The 19676-nt window shown below is 42.1% G+C and overlaps 1 protein-coding gene across 1 annotated transcript in view; it reads left to right on the plus strand.

The window, feature by feature from the left end:
* LOC126203591 (uncharacterized) overlaps positions 1–19676 on the plus strand; it is a 66261-nt gene that overhangs the window by 542 nt on the left and 46043 nt on the right. Inside the window, exons 2-4 of the mRNA XM_049937953.1 lie at positions 14810–14876; positions 18010–18074; positions 18171–18206. Coding sequence (XP_049793910.1) covers positions 14810–14876; positions 18010–18074; positions 18171–18206 — 168 coding nt within the window. The remainder of the gene's footprint in view (positions 1–14809; positions 14877–18009; positions 18075–18170; positions 18207–19676) is intronic.

Here is a 19676-nt window from a genome sequence, read left to right on the forward strand (position 1 = left end):
TCCACATACTCTTCGCAGCGACGTTTCCATCTCGCGAGGCAGTCCTGCATAGTTTCATTTCAGATGACCTTTAAAGTGTGTGACGAATTTGCTCTGTAATGAATTTACACCGAGGTGATAAAAGTCATAGGACAGCTATTCGCAGCAGTCTTCTTAATGTTTCGATGTGCCCCCAAATGCCTCTCTTGCGACGACCTTCTTATTGCTCCATCTTCAAGAATATCTACTTTACATAGTTACACCACAGGCCACAGTACGGTGCATGGAGAAGGGTGTCTTGTGTCAATACTAGTCATTCCCTTTCCTATTTAAGTCGCAAATGGAGCGATGGAAAAATGACTCTCTATATGCCTTCGTATGATCCCTAATATATCTTATCCTGTCGTACAGTCCTTACACGAAATGAAAATCGGCTACGGTAGAAGGTGTCAGCAGTCAGTCAAAATGTCGGTTCTGTAAATGTTCGACTTATCTCCTGAGATTTCCATTGGAGTTCAAGCAGCCTTTCCGTAACAGTCGTCTGCTTACAGAACAAACCGATAACAAATCTAACAGCAGTTCTCTGAACTGCTTCGATGTCTACCTCTGGTCCGACCTCGTGAAGATGACATACATTCGAGCATTACTCAATGATGAGTACCACTATCGTTCTATATGTGGTCCCCGTTAGAGGTAAGCTACACTTACGTAAATTTCTCCTGAAACGTCCCCTTTTATCAATTTTACTAGACTGTGCTTAACCTGACGCACAATATTTTTAGCGCAACGCAATCTGACTTTCAAGATTGCCTACAAAAGAATGGCCCTGACTAACATTAAACTATACCTTTCACAAATCACTTACCTCACAAAAATCTTCGCTGCTCAAGCTACTGCAATACAGCGAGCGCCACTACTGCCAGCTAAATAAAAGATTCAAACTATGGAAGGCACTAACTACTGATAGGGATAGTTAGCAAATGAAAGATATTAATAGAGAACAAACAATGTATTTACCTTGATATCATCATTTATAAATATAGCAGTTCATGACAAATTTCAAAGCTCCGCCATCTCTCTCCCCACATCCACCACTGCTGGCGGCTCACCTCCAACTGCGCAACGCTACGCGCTGTTCACAGCCAGCTGCCTAACACTACAATGGTTGAGTATTACAACAATGCAAGGCAACCACAGGCTGCACACAGCACAGCCAGTGATTTTCATACAGAGGTGACGTTACCAATAAAAAAACCTAAACAGCCTACTTACATAGCCCCCATGCTCCTCACAAAAAATTTTACAAATTTGTTTGGGCAGTGCCCAATACAGATTTGAAAAAAAATTTTCATAATTACAATAACAAAGAAATCAAATGCACACACTTATTGATACAATGTTGGTCAAAAGCTAAAATTTTCTCACAGTCCATAAAGACAGTCCTGATCATTCATCACATTGCAGTATTTTTCTCAAAGTCTGAGCAGTAAAAGAAAATGCACACGGAAGTAGTGGATTTCCATGCAGTCTTGAAGAAGTAGTGTTGTCCTTCCAACGGAAAGACAGTGCTGACTCTTGACATGCTGACAGGTAATGGGCCACAACAGAGCAAACCCACAGCGGAGTCAATCGAAGTTTTGAAGAATATCGTTTGGTAGGTCATCACAGAGCAGACCCACTGTAGTCCTGGTAGAGATTACGGTATTGGTTGGCCACCAGAGGCGCAGACCCACTGCAGTCCTTGTGGAAATAATGGTATTGATGGATCATCAAAGAGGTAGACCCACTGTAGTCCTTGTAGAGATAGTGGTACTGGTGGGTCATCAAGGATGCAGACCCACTGTAGTCCTTGTAGAGATGGCCAGCAGCCAACTGTTGTGACTGTGCAGGTGCACAATCACCATTGAAGAGTCTTGCGGCTAATATAGCAAGTCCATAAACCACCACTTGTCAACTCACAAAGTTTTTGGAATTGTCCTTAGAACCAGCAATGCTGTTATCCAGTCCCTTGCTGAATTATTAACACATGTGCAAACACTAACAGTCCCTACTTGTCACATATTGTCCATATAGTATGACCAACAGAAACATGTGCAGTGAAATGGAACTTACAAGTTACTTAATTTGATGAACTGCTGTCAATTACAATTTTATAACATGAGAGTACAATTACAAAGGTACAAAATACATCATTAAAGAACATAACAATACAGATAACATTTGTAGTACAGGCTTTACAACACAATAGAAATAAACATATACATCAATGTTACAGGAATTATGACATAAGTAAATACATAAAAGATCAGAATAATTATTGAAACATCAACTTCACACATGAGCATTAAAAAAACAGAATAAATAATATCTAAGCATATTTACAAGTTAAATAACATATTATTAATACCAATTATATTTGAGGATAACAGTATTCCTCATCATAGTGAATAGTATTAGAAAAAAAATTCTATGAAACTACACAGAGACAGGAAGAAAACAAATACACAAGGGTACACAACCACATAGAGGGATAACACAAAAGGAAAGGACAGGGTTTGTTTTACTGCAGTATTTTGCAAACAAAACTTTCTTTACTTCTCGGAGATCTCCCTGCGTTCTTCATTATTTCCAAAAGGTCCTATCTAAACCTCCTTCCTGTATTCTATTCATATTTCTCTCAAAATAATTATTTCTCATTGTACAATACTCATTTGGCCCAAATCTTTTTCATATACCTTGTTAATGCATTGCTTCCAATTCATCATAGTTAGTTTCTTATATAGTCTACCCCCTCTTGAGCTAACTTAAATCTACTGAGCTCAGATATATATACCAAGGGATGAGGCAATGCAGCATCACATAAAACAATTAATATAAACAGCAATGAAAAAAAAACGCAGATTTGCGAAGCAAGCAGCATTAAGAAATTAGCAAAGCAATTGTAATATTACAACTAATCTAAGGCAATGTGCAGCAAACAATAAAAATAAATCATTAGTAAAACTGGCTTAACAGAATAATACAAAGTCAAATTCAATAACACTATGCCTGGCAAACAGCAGCAACTTATACCTAAACATGACATAGCTCAAGCAGAAAAAATATTACAGTAAAAATGGCCATGTTTAAAACTTACGTCACATCTTAACACTAGAGTGATGCATCACGAGAACTTACACTAGCAGATAAGTTACCAAATCGTAAAGAAATTATTCATGCAGTTCCTGTGAAGGGAAATGTCTTTTTATGCTCCCTCATTTTTTTGGAAATATATCACAAAACTATTATTTACTGGATCTGGAGACAGAAAATATTTATATTAGTACATCTATAAAATTTTATTTTAACCAGTGCTGCAGTGCAGCTAGAAACTAGATATTAAACAAAATGAGTAAATAAATACATAAAGCAAGCCATATGGCGTTTCTCTCAATTCTCGTAGATAGACACTTGTCCTAATCAGGTGTGCAGATGTAAGAATGTTTCCAAGTTATTATTAGCGTGTCATATTTACGATGCTTTCTGCAAAGGAACGTCAATAGCGAGGATAATTGGCTCCCTTTTTTTTTTCTACCACCTAATGGCTTTTTCTCCAGGTGGCTGGCACAGGTGGCCGCTCAAGATGCATTACGTCAAGGTCACTTACCTTTCTTACTGAAATATTTACGACAGTAGTTTCTGCTACAGTGGCAGTCTCATATAAAAATATTTCACAGGTCGAGAATCTGTAGAAACAAAATCCTATAAATATAACAGTGTCCAAAAATTTTTCGCCGGCATTGTGATACATTCACGCATTTACACACATTTCATAACTCTTAAAGTACGATTCTTGGTTCCCAACATCCTTTTCCACAAGTCAAGAGTCCCTAACCGCTACTCATTACTCCTTACCTTATTATACATATACATATCGTCGACACTTCTACAATATTTCATCATAACAGATAGGTAGCATAATCAAATTCCTCATATAGGATCAGCTTATTTATCATAAACATACCGCAACAGCATAATACATATCGTCATCATAACATCATAAAACCTCAGCCAAATCTCAAAATCGTCGTATCTTCCTGAATATTTTAAAACCTGAAAAAAATCCTCTGCTCATTTCAAAAGTGTTATCTACCTCAAACGTACTTCAAAAATCATGATCCCATACCAAATACATCATTCAAAGCTCATGTAGTATCACAATGGTTCTGAAAAAATATGAACAGTTTACAAAGTATAGACAAAATACAGTTTCATAAGTGTGAAGTTATCCAACTGTGTAATTGCATAAACATCTGTCACTGACGTAATAAAAAAATGTTTGTTTCTTTGTTAAATGATTAGATAGCTGTGTAATTTATGTGTTAGACAAATATGGTACCGATGTGTAAAGTTGTATAAGCAAATACCATATTAGCTAGGGCTCCTTGTGTTTGCCAGACACATGGTACACAAAATAGGCGTGTACCCCCCTGACGATTAATGTAATTATACCCTCAGGTGTTACAGATTACAGCAATGGAATGAAATGTATCACGGAAAACTTTCTTTGCAATTCAAAAATCTTTAAAAATAAATGTTTTAAGTACAAAATTAATCACTCAAATACGTGTCCTGTAGCTCTAAATGCGCGTCATGTTGTAAGATAATCTCTGTGGAAGTCTCGTAGTTATCGTCCTCCGAAAGCTAGGTTCTGCAGAAGTCAATGTACTTACCTCATGAGAAACAAAAGTGAAATGCTTTGCGTATAGATATCTTAGTTATTACGCTTATTGTTGTGATGAAGAAAGTACTGTGCTGTAACGTATTGTTGTGCTATGGAAAAGGCTGCCTCATTGTAGCTATACCACAAAAGTTAAATACTAAAACATGTTTTACTTTCCAGAAGAATTCAGAAAAATTGTGCAGATATAAAACAGATACACTGAAAAAACAACATTGTAAATAGTCACTCATTAGTAGCGTCGTGATAACATCGTGTAGCTGTCACATAAACTAATCACTGTGTCCTCTGGTATCTCATATAAAGTAAATCCAGAATGTATTTTCAAGTAAACCAAAATGTTGCATTAAAATCTCATTAACAGTACTGGTAAATGTTCTAAGTATGTGAGCCTTATAGTCGTTACGTAATCGTGCAACAAACAAGCAAGAATGTACAAATACAACACTGTGTAGTCTGTTCACTACAACAATGCATTCGTAATTTCTGTTTAAATAAGTTCTCTTGGTTCTTGACTGGATATTTAACTTCAAAATTGTTGCATGTTAACAGATTCTAAGTCTGGCAAAGCATACTAGAAATGTGAAGTGAAAAATTTTGTGGGAAAGACAAAGTTAAAAAGCAGATTATCTTCCAATAAACGGTTTTACACATGAAATGTGTGTAAACCTTTACTCTTCCTAGTACGCAGACTTTCAACTGAAAAGCAATTGTCATGTTTAATACGTCGGTAAAGAATGCTGGAATTTTTCTCAAGGCTATCGTCTTATGTTATTTTTCTCGGAGCCAGCGGGCGCACGCGACTGCCTGCTGTGCGAGTCATTGTCTGTCTCTTTGTTGGCGCGCGCCGTTATTGGGATTAGGAGACCTAACTTCTACAAATTCACCGTGACGAGAGGGCCCTGTCCTGTTTAAATCCCGCCAGTTCTGATGCAATTCAGGTCTGTCGTTACGATCACATCGTCTGTCGTCATGTTGGTAGTTCCTGTAGTTTCTTTCTTGTCGGTTAAGTGGTGGAGAATTTCTCCCTGAATCGTAACTGCGCGCTGGACCGTTGCGTCTAAAGTTATTCTGTCTCTCGTAATAATAATTGTTTTGGTTCCCATATTGCCTGTTTCTCTGATTGTCTCTCTGATAGTCATTACCGCGGAGAGGTGATCTTTCCCTGTAATTATTACTACTCTGCCAATGGTTGTTATACGGGTGGTGTCTGTTTCGGTCACGATTTGTGTTGTGAGAATAGCCATGTCGCGTCCAGTTATTATTTCTTTCATCACGGAATTGCGACGGATGTGATCTGTAATTGTTGTGCTCGTGCGTTCCGCGATTGTCAGTGTCAATTTCCAGTTCTTGCAAGAGTCCTTGAAATGCTTAAATGTCGTCTTTGCAACGTCCTGCCAAAATAATATGTCGTAAATGCTCAGGCAGTTTGATTAAGCAAATGCGGATGAGTTCTGAGGGGCTGTATGGGTTTGACAGGTACTGATTCTTGTGCAACATATCTTCAAAATATTTCACAAGACTGGAGAATTCAGATTGTTCGAAACGTTCCATCATTATGATGCCATGTTTTACTCGGTCTTGTGTGGCTTGAGACCAATATGCTGAGAGGAAGGCATGGTAAAATTCTCCTTCACTATGACAATCGTGAATGACCGATCGCATTCTTACAGCTGGTTCATTCTCTAAGTAGCCACACATAAATTCTAATCTGTGTTCTAATGACCAGTTGGGAGGAAAACAATGAGAGAATTGATGGAGCCACGCTTGTGGATGAATGTCGTTGGCAGAATTCTTAAACGTTTTGAATTTACGTGTAGTAATGAACAGCTTATAGTCAAAATCATCATGTCGGCGAGTCGCATATCGGTCATTGTTAGGTCGTGTCGGCCGTTCCATCTCAAAATTCGGTGCACATTGCCAGTTTCTTTCATAACTTCCGAAATGCCCTGTGTTATTATTTTGCGTCTTTTCCGTATTTCTAAGTCCCTCTTCCCGTGTTGGAGCGCGAGTGTCCTCTGAAATACGTAATTCTTGTACTACTTGTGCCAACTGATCTTGCACTTCCCGGATTTCTCTTTTGTACTGTGTATTGATTTGATTTTGATTTTGTTTGAATTTTCTAATTTGTTCGTACTCTTCAGTGTCAGTGAAGGCTACAGGTGTTGTGTCATTCAGATCCTCATCTACCTTTGTAGATAAGTTAGTGACCTGATCCGAAAGTTCGGCTACTTTCTCCGATAGTGTACTTATTTCCTCAGTGTGTTTTTCTGAACCAAGTTTCAGAGTATCTACTGTGTCCTTTAAGTTTTCCTGAGTTTTTGCAAGTTGCGTAACCGAATCGGTAGATGCAACTGAGTCAAATTTAACTTGCAAGGTCTCATGATTTTCGTGAACAGTAGTTTGCAGTTCTTTTATGGCTGCTTCGTGATTCTGTAGTGGATTTTCATGCCGCGAAAAAATAGGTTGGAAATGCTCACAAATTTGTGTTTTTACGTCATTACAGACTTTTTGACATTTCGATTCAATGTGATGTAACTCAGTAGTTAAATCCTCACGTGTTTGTTCAAGAGTTTGCTCCAATGAGACTAAGTTTTGAAGCTGTTGCTGTGTTTGTCTCTGATTTAGTTCCATTGTGTCTAACTTTTGAAGCTTTTGCTGTGTTTGTCTCTGATTTTGTTCCATTGTGTCTAACTTTTTAAGATTTTGTTCCACTGTGTCTAGCTGTTGCTGTGTTTGTCTCTGATTTTGTTTCATTTGTTGCATTAATTGCAATAATAATGAATGAGTGTCTGGAATCTGTTCCTCTATGCTTTTCGGCAGTGCATTTGCACCGGCAACATTCACATTTTGACTAGCAGAAATTGTCTCTTGACTTATTTGAGAAAACGGTGAGGACGCAAAACCTTTATCTACAGTATTTGCAAAATTGTGTCCTGTCATTTCGGATTCCTGAGGCGAGCTATTGCCGACCGATCGATCGATAATGCTTCCCTGCTCACTAATTGTTTCACTGTCCACGCCATTGTTTGCCGCCCGCTCCATTTCCCTATGCACAATTACCAAATTATTACTTTGAACATCAGTTAATTCATTACTCGGTGGCGCTAACACACTGCTTTCGTTTTCACTGTCATTTCGCAGTTTACTTTGGAGCCTAGTATTACGTTTTTCACACGCCATTATTGTCACAGTATTTCACACAACAACACAGAAAAACACAATTTGAAGAGCAAAAATAAGAGAACACATTAACATAACACTGAAAATAATATCTAGTTAATTGCAGCAGCGAAATACTTGGTGCAAATCCACATGCGTGCCACACCTGTTTTACTGTACAACAATGAAAGACTGCAACTACAAAGGAGATTCTCTCTACAATTACGCGCCAGCAATAAACAAAATCTACACTAATTACACAAACTACAAGAAAAAAATCAGAAGATTCCAGTGAGGTATCCTCGGCTAAGGGTCGACATATGAAATGTCCCCTTTTATCAATTTTACTAGACTGTGCTTAACCTGACGCACAATATTTTTAGCGCAACGCAATCTGACTTTCAAGATTCCCTACAAAAGAATGGCCCTGACTAACATTAAACTATACCTTTCACAAATCACTTACCTCACAAAAATCTTCGCTGCTCAAGCTACTGCAATACAGCGAGCGCCACTACTGCCAGCTAAATAAAAGATTCAAACTATGGAAGGCACTAACTACTGATAGGGATAGTTAGCAAATGAAAGATATTAATAGAGAACAAACAATGTATTTACCTTGATATCATCATTTATAAATATAGCAGTTCATGACAAATTTCAAAGCTCCGCCATCTCTCTCCCCACATCCACCACTGCTGGCGGCTCACCTCCAACTGCGCAACGCTACGCGCTGTTCACAGCCAGCTGCCTAACACTACAATGGTTGAGTATTACAAAAATGCAAGGCAACCACAGGCTGCACACAGCACAGCCAGTGATTTTCATACAGAGGTGGCGTTACCAATAAAAAAACCTAAACAGCCTACTTTCACTCCTAATGAACGGCAGTCGACCATTTACGTCTCCTATCACCGATTACAAGCTCGTTACATATCGTGTTATTTAGCAGCGTAAAGACAGACTTATTAATCGATGTAACTGTGTCAAGAATCGGACCACTAACACTGTATTCGAAATTTAGAGGACTGATTTTTCACCTTATCCCCATTAACTTACATTTTTCTAAATTGATCATACCAAACAGAAAATCTGTCAAAGTCATCCTCTATCCTCCCACAGTCACTCAAGGGCCTGACATCTCTGACATCCTATTCCATATACAAGGATTTTCGTTAATAGTCTGCAGTGGGGTACTGAATCAATCACTTTCCGAATGTCTTGGTATATGAGTTTCGTTGGAGTGGTTCTTTCTAGCTCCATACTAATTTGTGGACAGAAGTCTCAAAGAAATCCATTACAAACCGACTTAGAATATACTGAAGAATTATATATCAAACCATGCTGGGGATACAGGTTCGTAATTTTGGGCTCTATTCCTTTAGCCTTCTTGTAGAAGTATACAGGAATTGCCTGCTCATTTGCCCAATTTCTTGCGAATTTTGTCTAGACGAATGATAAGGGGCGATGTCGAAAAATACTCTATGTAAAACCGAACTGAAATTACTTCTGGATCTAGCAACATTTGTTTTCAACCCTTTCAGGTGCATCTCAGTGTCACGTATGTCTACTTTTTACGTTGTCCATATTGCACTGGTCAAACTAGTGTATGAGGACTAATTTTCTTCATGGTCTGATCAATAGCGAAATTAAAACCACAGTGAAAATCAGATGAAACTTTGTGCAGATGTGTTTCACAGTGTATCTAGTATTCCCACCAATCGTCTCAAGTCTTCCTTTTCAGTTATGAGCCAACAATGAGTACATAAAGATGTACAGAACACTAAAGCCTCCTGCAGTTTGTGAAGTGCAAGCCATTATTCGATTTCAGCCTTATTTCAAGCAGCGCACATAACTGTCATGCATGCCACCGAAGTGCGGCAGGGGTGCAGGAACCTTGGGGCTGGACGTACAGATGTTCATGATGCTGGCAGTTAGGTAAGGAAGCGAACGTCAGCCGATGATCTTGTTCAGCGAGTGTATTGAAGTGGATCGGGCAGCTCGAGAAAATTGTCCATGGAAGGCAATACAGAACAAGCGAAGAGGAACACTATCACCATGCATTGTCACTCTGCACCAAAATGCTCAGCCATACCTTGCAGGTGCAACAAATTCGCTCCTGCACCATTTTCGATTGGAGTTGTTTGATCACCCACCATACAGCCCGGACTTGGCTACCTCTGATTTCCTCATCTTTAGTCACGCCGGCACGGTAGCTCAGCGTGTTCGGTCAGAGGGTTATCTGCCCTCTGTAATGAAAAAAACCTGAGTTTATCGATCAACAACGAACTTAAACGGATGTCTTACGACGTCCGTTCCGAGCAGACGCAACGAAGAAAAGCGAACAAAATGATATTTTTTTTAAAAAAAGTCACAACAGCAGCTGATTAAGAAGACAGAATTTTAACACAGACAACGTGATTTAGACTAGTGTAGAGAATCTCTGGAAGGCAGAGGCAGTTGCCTTCTACGACGAGTGTATTAGAAGATCTGTACAACACTATGATAAATATGTACGTCGGAGCGGTTACTATGAGAGAAGAAGACGGAAGGTGAAGTTGCAGATATAACATCTTTGGTTTCCACTTTGGTATCGATGTAGTAAGCGATTGGGCCTTGAAAAAATAAAATAAAATAAAGAACTGCCTTGTATTTCTATACGACGTTCCCTCGTGAATAAAAGTTCAGCTATTCTTAAACTGTCTTTTATTGCCACATCATATTATTCAACGAATGTCAGATAAGAAGCCTTCGAGTAGCTTAGTGTCTTTACGTACGACCTAAATTGTCGCTGGTTCTTGGCAAAATTTTCGGTTGAAGTGAGCCGGTGGGAGTAATTTTATGATTTGCGTATCGACCTTATACACTCCTGGAAATTGAAATAAGAACACCGTGAATTCATTGTCCCAGGAAGGGGAAACTTTATTGACACATTCCTGGGGTCAGATACATCACATGATCACACTGACAGAACCACAGGCACATAGACACAGGCAACAGAGCATGCACAATGTCGGCACTAGTACAGTGTATATCCACCTTTCGCAGCAATGCAGGCTGCTATTCTCCCATGGAGACGATCGTAGAGATGCTGGATGTAGTCCTGTGGAACGGCTTGCCATGCCTTTTCCACCTGGCGCCTCAGTTGGACCAGCGTTCGTGCTGGACGTGCAGACCGCGTGAGACGACGCTTCATCCAGTCCCAAACATGCTCAATGGGGGACAGATCCGGAGATCTTGCTGGCCAGGGTAGTTGACTTACACCTTCTAGAGCACGTTGGGTGGCACGGGATACATGCGGACGTGCATTGTCCTGTTGGAACAGCAAGTTCCCTTGCCGGTCTAGGAATGGTAGAACGATGGGTTCGATGACGGTTTGGATGTACCGTGCACTATTCAGTGTCCCCTCGACGATCACCAGTGGTGTACGGCCAGTGTAGGAGATCGCTCCCCACACCATGATGCCGGGTGTTGGCCCTGTGTGCCTCGGTCGTATGCAGTCCTGATTGTGGCGCTCACCTGCACGGCGCCAAACACGCATACGACCATCATTGGCACCAAGGCAGAAGCGACTCTCATCGCTGAAGACGACACGTCTCCATTCGTCCCTCCATTCACGCCTGTCGCGACACCACTGGAGGCGGGCTGCACGATGTTGGGGCGTGAGCGGAAGACGGCCTAACGGTGTGCGGGACCGTAGCCCAGCTTCATGGAGACGGTTGCGAATGGTCCTCGCCGATACCCCAGAAGCAACAGTGTCCCTAATTTGCTGGGAAGTGGCGGTGCGGTCCCCTACGGCACTGCGTAGGATCCTACGGTCTTGGCGTGCATCCGTGCGTCGCTGCGGTCCGGTCCCAGGTCGACGGGCACGTGCACCTTCCGCCGACCACTGGCGACAACATCGATGTGCTGTGGAGACCTCACGCCCCACGTGTTGAGCAATTCGGCGGTACGTCCACCCGGCCTCCCGCATGCCCACTATACGCCCTCGCTCAAAGTTCGTCAACTGCACATACGGTTCACGTCCACGCTGTCGCGGCATGCTACCAGTGTTAAAGACTGCGATGGAGCTCCGTATGCCACGGCAAACTGGCTGACACTGACGGCGGCGGTGCACAAATGCTGCGCAGCTAGCGCCATTCGACGGCCAACACCGCGGTTCCTGGTGTGTCCGCTGTGCCGTGCGTGTGATCATTGCTTGTACAGCCCTCTCGCAGTGTCCGGAGCAAGTATGGTGGGTCTGACACACCGGTGTCAATGTGTTCTTTTTTCCATTTCCAGGAGTGTACTAGACTATAACTATTGTCTGTCGACATTACATCGTCCTTTTTGAACCAAGGGTGCAAGAATGCTTACTCAGAATTTTCCCAGTTCAGTTATTAAAACCAGGTTGGTCTTCCAACTGCTTTTATGGCTCTTTTCGGCCTGAGTAATCTCCTAGACTTCATGATGGACTTAATAACAGCAGTAAAAATCACTATGGCAACTTAATGATCACCAGTCCCTGTCTCTATTCTGGCATTGTCGACAGTGTCAGGCCTGGTTGTAGCTTCAAGGCATAAAATATTTCCATTGGTTGTGGTAGTTCTAAATAGATGCTGAAGACGGTTTTTGGTTAACGTCTTAAGAATTACAAGGCTGTTTAGCCGTATAGTTCACAAAGTATCCATATAGGTCTCAATCTGTACTCGGCAGCTTACCGTCACGTAAAACTAGCATCATATGATAGGGGTACTTCCTTGCTACTGAACTATACTTACTTTGTCTTATTTTACCACTACTACAGCGAAATCGGGTGGCCGGTGATAACATACGGTGACCAGACTAACTTCAATTTCGCCGGTTACTCGCCTCCAGATAACTCCGCAGTTAGGCTCAATTTCAACCTCTGTAAACACATCGTATTCGTCGACTGCAGTTGACACTTCCCAACTATGGCGGCTAGTCTGTTTTCTCGACGCACCTTCTGTACCCCGTTAGATAAATCAAAACTTTCTAATTAGGGTTTCATTTAGTCCTCGTTTCCTAATATAGTTTCCATCTCCGACAACGGTCTCAACTGGTAATTAAACTCAAATCTCACTTTTTTTCTCCGAGTACTATTTCAGCGCTATATCCTCCGTTTTTTATGAATTATTCAGTAATTTACTGTTATAATTTTGACATTCAACAGGTCTTTACTTTGTGTGCGATCTGATTGCGCGCACTACGTTTAGACTGGCGAGCGTTCATCAGTGGACGTCAAACTATCACATTGCCTACTAAAATTCCTCGTACACGCACTTGCTAAGTGAGCAGCTGCTTCCACTGCATAGTGCACTACTCATCTGTCAAGGGAAGTACCACGATCCTCAACCTCATAACTCAGGTCCACAAAACTGCAGCCAAGACCGTCTCAGAATCGAATGGGCCTCTAGCTGACACCGTCCACTCGGCTCCAGACAAAATGCGCTAGGAATTTTGAGTACTACTCTGGAAATTAGAAGCTATGCTGTCACCTGCGTGCGAGCTAGCAGTCTTCACCACTTCCACCAGCGGCCGTAACGAACTGAGGTTGGCCTTAGAACCCAAGCGAAACATGTCATAGGTGCCGACATGAGTCAAAGCTTCAGAATGACTGCACCCTGTAGTCCCGACAGCCGAAGCCAGACATAACTCGGTTGAAGTTCCCTGTTAGAAATACCGAGTCCACATGGGACTTCTTTCCAGCCCTGTACGCTCTTCCTCTAAGGAGCTCCATTACACGCCTAACATCGAAGAGCTCACCATTTACCTGCTAGGAAACTCCTGAGGGAGCGGCATCTTGTACCGTCGTAGGTCGAATGGGGGAGGCCAGACAGCCAGTCCCCACACTGTCCCTCCACTTTGAGCGATGCGATCGCATTGCAACATATTAACAAAGGAAATAAGTGTACCATATGAATCAGTGGTAAACATTTTGTAAACGAATCCATCTAGATGGTTTAATAAATTTTCTTAAATAATGCGCCATTTTGGACAACGCAGCCAACAGATATAAAAAATCATATGTCCAGAGTTAGCAACTTATTAAAACACTAAGCTAACTGGGCATCAACTCACACTGCGCTGGGTGCTGCCCAAGTTGGGCGAAATAAACGACACCCACGGCTGGCCATGTGATGCGACTGTTTCTCCGCATACACTATAGCCCTAGGCAGCAACCTCCAGACAGCCGACCGTGGCCAAAAACGTCTTAGTTGTTCGCAAAACTAAGGACAGCTTCTCGTGCGTCCCCACACAACATGCACACACCTTATGCATCCTAACACTAAAAATCGAATGAAAACAAAGGGTAGACAAGATGGATGAAAATGAGCCTCGTTACCTTTTAGACAAAGGTTTGTCCTAGCAAACTTGGTAAAAACCTACCTGAAAACAGACACTGGCATTACTATCCGAGCTGCTCGAATGGCGGTCATGTGGGCGATCCTTGCGGAACTAGGACTCCTAGAAGAAAGGATATCCCGGAGACATGGCTCAACCTCAGCCAGGGGCTGCAAGGTTCGCAGAAGAGCTTCTGTAAAGTTTGGAATGTAGGAGACGAGGTACTGGCAGAATTGAAGCTGTGAGGACGGCTCGTGAGTCGTGCTTGGGTACCTCAGATGGTAGAGCACTTGTACGCGAAAGGCAAAGGTCCCGGGTTCGAGTCTCGGTTCGGCACACAGTTTAAATCTGCGAGGGACTTTCGTAACAGCGCACACTCCGCTGCAGAGTGAAAATCTCATTCTGGAGCCGTTTATACTTTTCCTTCTGTTGTCAATATTACAACCTGGAGTTTCCGTTGTTTGTTACACGACGTACGTTATATGTGCATCACGTATTTCGTATATTTCATATCTCAATCTATCTCTTTTTAATTAAAAGAGATTGTTGAATTTTTTGTAAAAGAAATATTTCCACCTTACTTCATAATAATATTGTTTTCAGGTCACAGAAAAAACTGATGATCCAGGAATCGTGATGAAATGTGCAAATGAAATGGGCTTGTCAAGAGGTTTGTACTCAATTCTTCCTTGATGTACCATTAAGTAATCTGTAACTTCACGTCACCTGATGAAGTACGAAAGTAACTCAATAGGCCACGCTACCAATTTCTTTTCTTCTTACACATTCATTTGAAATTTCAAATGGGTATGCCATACAGTTATTATCCGCCAGGTATATAAACTATTTTGTGCAGCTTCTGGCGAGGAAGATGGAGAAAATTACACACATTCAACTCACATGTTCGTCAGATGTGAAGATTAAATTCTTCTTGGACTAAACGCTTGTTGACTCTACATTTCACACTACTTACTTCGGTTTAGAGATTGAAAGTATTGTCTGAAACACTTACACTTCGAAGGCCCTTCCTTGCAGCAGTTCAGGCGGACACTCGCGAAATTTTGTCACAGTTCATTTTTATATTCTCGGGAGATGCGTGGCCGTCTGGTGGAAGCTATGTAGGCGGTGGACTAGTTGTTTTTTCATTATTTCTTGCTAATTTACGAGGAGTATTTTAATGTTGCAATTATCACTACCAAAATTAAATTTCAATCTCGATAACTATTTTATTCATCGTTTACCGGCACTTGTCTGCCATCCTGATATATAATGAAATTTACACATCTCTGTAGAGCTGCACTTTGCTGGATGCTGGAGAAACCATTACAGAATGGCGCAGTCCACTGATGATGAAGAGGCGGAGAGCACTATTTTATTTTGTCCAATTGAGCTGTGTGCTACGTTACAGTGACGCAGGAGTGACAATGTATAGGGCATTACGACCACGGTCGCGTATCTGAAGACGAAAACAAAACATTAATTAGGCAACTTTGTTTTCCGTTGTGATAATTAAAGCTTTCTGGATAAATTCTCGTAGATGACTATGATGAGTTATTTCTAATGGCCTCGTATCAATGTAGTTTTCTTTTACGTTGAAGGATTGAGAGTGCAGTTGATTGGTATTACCACATAGTAGGAACGTAAAGTGACTGTACACGGTCGTATAGGTCAACAACCGAATTCGAAATGTTTTGGAAACCACGACATGACACTGTCTGAATACGCTGATTGGTAATTTTACTCAAATCGTTTTGAGTCGGTAGCTAACGAAAAGGAACACTTCAATCCAAATTAGCTAATGTCTAGGCGACTCCACGGTGATTTTGTGCAGATTCACAGTGGAGGACGAAACTAGAATCCACTATACACTTTTGATTCTTAGCAACAGCTCTGATAAACGCTTGTAAGTTTCCGTTGAAAAAGGTTAAATCGATCTGTCAGGTGTAGAGCTTATGGAAACTGCTTTCTAGACATCCCTGTGTGTACTCCTGACACAGTGTCAGGGCCAAGGTAGGCATATACTAGCGTAGCTACATTAATGTGACCACCTACCAAAAGATTGAATAATTTCTCTTGCAGCTCGGACCACTACAACATGTGCAGGAAAAGTGTCAGCGGGGTTATGGTACGACAGTGAGGTGGATCAATGCTGACTTCAAAGCAGTGGCCAGCTGCGAATGGTTTCTCGGTTGAGAATCCACGGCACGAACGGCTCGATCGAGCTGGTATGTAAGATTCTCTATCGAAGTAAAACTCAAGGAGTTTAGGTGACCTCGGAAATACAGTAAACTCATACTAGTGCTCATCGAACCACGTACACAGAGAGCTGTGCGATATGCTGCGTTGTCCTGCTGGTAGATGCCATCGCGCCGCGGAAACTGCGTGTATAGGTGAATGTGGTTCCCGAGGTTAGATGCATACTTGTGTTGATCCGCTGCGTCTTGCAAAATGGACGGAAGAGGTTTACATGGTCCCCTCCTGCATGGACCCTACAGGTGATTGTTGCTGGGTGTTACTTTCAGACATTCCACGTCTTAAGCAACAATTAAGCGTCCGATGGAGCATACATTGTGATTCATCTCTCACGACTCATTGGAGGTCCACTTGCGATACTGGTGTATAAATTCCACCCTTCGTCGCCGATGAACTGCAGTCGGAATTGGTGCTGTGGAGTCCCATACGCAGCAACGACTGCCGATCGGCCTTTGATGAAATACTGCTGGTATCTACTTGCTTCAGCTAGGGGGTCAGTTGCTCAAGAGTTGCACGTCTGTCTGCCCGGACACATCTTCTCAGCCTTCAACCCTCTTTTCTGTAGCCCGTGGTGCACCACAGTTGCATCGCCGCCTGTTTCCGATAGCGCCATTTTGCCATACACGGAATACCTTAATCACAGCGGCACGCGAACAGTTTACAGATTTTGCCGTTTCGGAAATGCTTACATCCCCGGCCCTAAGGCCAATGATCACGCCCTTTTGAGAGGCAGATAATACGCTCCGCTTCCTCTCAACGAGAACGAGTGCACTATTTTCCTCGTTTCAACATGTTTCATATCGCCTCTGCTGCTAGTGTGGCCACTAGCCGTGTGTAAGTGGTTGTTACACACTGACGTCGAAGATAGATTGTGGTCACATTAATGTGACTGGACCGTATGTAACTGGTCCTTTTAAACTGTATCATTCGATGCTTCGAGGTAGGAGTTTAATAAATAAATTCCAGAGGGTTACTCAAGCGAGAGCGGTTACACGACGACAGCTTTGCAGCTGACATTTTAACAGTCAAATTGACGAACATTTATTACGCTATGCACTAATTAACTCAGTATGGGATTTGTGGGGACTGCGGCCTATCTTGCTTAACTGAGTGGACGATCATCCGATCTCCACTTTCAGCTATGAGATGTGTGGATCCTACATCTTGTCTGTTTCACGTGGGTTCGCCGCATTTCATCCACTATTCGCTGGTACTCAAGACAGTGGCAGGGGAAAAGAAGAACAGATTCGTCGTTTTCGAGATTCTCGTTCCCAGTGACTAAGCCATAACAATGTGTACCGTATGAAAATCAGCTACGTCAGAGATTTCTCCTTTACCGACCCGTATCGTCGATAGAATGCTTCCCCATTCGCCTCTGTTCTGCTTGTAGACTTGTCTTATAGCGTCATGTGCGTAAAAAGCCACTAGGTGTCATTTAGTTTCACGTAGGGTAGCGGTTATAATATTTTGGATCATCAGTGTATGTATTTAACGTTGAGCTATTTCTTAAACACCAGCACTGATATTTTTACGTTTGTCTTTATCTCCAGATATAGCTGAGACCATATTGAGGAACAATTTTACCGTTCCCGATGAAACTAATGAAAACCAAAGAGTAAGTGTAATAAAATGAGTATCAACATAATAATAAAATGTAATTTGCACAATAAGACTCCGTAATTAAGAACACTGATGGTGTGTTTCTTTCCAGTGTTACGTTCACTGCATCGGACTGAAGATGCGATACGTAAGTATTTCCCTTAATTACTTAGAAGTATGATATTTGTGATGTACTGACACGCTCAGACATAAACTTCCATTATGTTGTTGTTTTTATGTCACAAACTATACTCATACACACACAATTTAATTTAGCCGAAATTAGTTGCCGGCCGCTGCGGATAAGTACGATATAGCAGTATCGGTGTTGTTGAGGAGAACAATGCAAAGTTCCTTCGGATATGCGTATGTGTAAACCGGGATATCTGGGTTAGATTCCCATTTCGGCACAAATTTTCATTCTCGTCAGTTCCTTGGTGTTCACAGCTGCCAATACATTTCATTTATTTCATACGTCGGTAGTCGTCCTAGTACCTGTTCTTGCTCGGACATTTATGCAATTTACACTACTGGCGATTAAAATTGCTACACCAAGAAGAAATGCATATGATAAACGGGTATTCATTGGACAAATATATTATACTAGAAATGACATGTGACTACATTGTCACGTAATTTGGGTGCATAGATACTGAGAAATCAGTACCCAGAACAACCACCTCTGGCCGTAATAACGGCCTTGATACTTCTGGGCATTGAGTCAAACAGAAAGTGTACAGGTACAGCTGCCCATGCAGCTTCAACATGATCCCACAGTTCACCAACAGTTGTGACTGGCGTATTCTGACGAGCCAGTTTGCTCGGCCACCATTGACCAGACGTCTCCAATTGATGAGAGATCTGGAGGATGTGCTGGCCAGGGTAGCAGTCGAACATTTTCTGTATCCAGAAAGGCCCGTATAGGACCTGCAACATGCGGTCGTGCATTATTCTGCTGAAACGTAGGGTTTCGCAGGGATCGAATGAAGAGTAGAGAACACATCTGAAATGTAACGTCCACTATTCAAAGTGCCGTCAATGTGAACAAGAGGTGACCGAGACGTGTAACCAATGGCACCACATACCATCATACCGGGTGATACGCCAGTATGGCGATGACGAATACACGCTTCCAATGTGCGTTCACCGCGATGTCAACAAACACTGTTGCGACCATCGTGATGCTGTAAACAGAACCCGGATTCAACCGAAAAAATGACGTTTTTCCATTCGTGCACACAGGTTCGTCGTTGAGTACACCATTGCAGGCGCTCCTGTCGTGAAGATGGTTGTTGTCTTGCAAACGTCCCCATCTGTTGACTCAGGGGTGGCTGCACGATCCGTTACAGCCATGCAGATAAGATGCCTGTCATCTCGACTGCTAGTGATACAAGGCCGTTGGGATTCAGCACAGCGTTCCGTATTACCCTCCTGAACCCACCGATTCCATATTCTGCTAACAGTCATTGGATCTCGACCAATGCGAGCAGCAATGTCGCGATTCGATAAACCGTAATCGCGATAGGCTACAATCCGACCTTTATGAAAGTCGGAAACGTGATGGTACGCATTTCTCCTCATTACACGAGCCATCACTTCAACGTTTCACCAGGCAACG

The sequence above is a fragment of the Schistocerca nitens genome, chromosome 9, assembly GCF_023898315.1.
Source record: "Schistocerca nitens isolate TAMUIC-IGC-003100 chromosome 9, iqSchNite1.1, whole genome shotgun sequence".
Classification (NCBI taxonomy): domain Eukaryota; kingdom Metazoa; phylum Arthropoda; class Insecta; order Orthoptera; family Acrididae; genus Schistocerca; species Schistocerca nitens.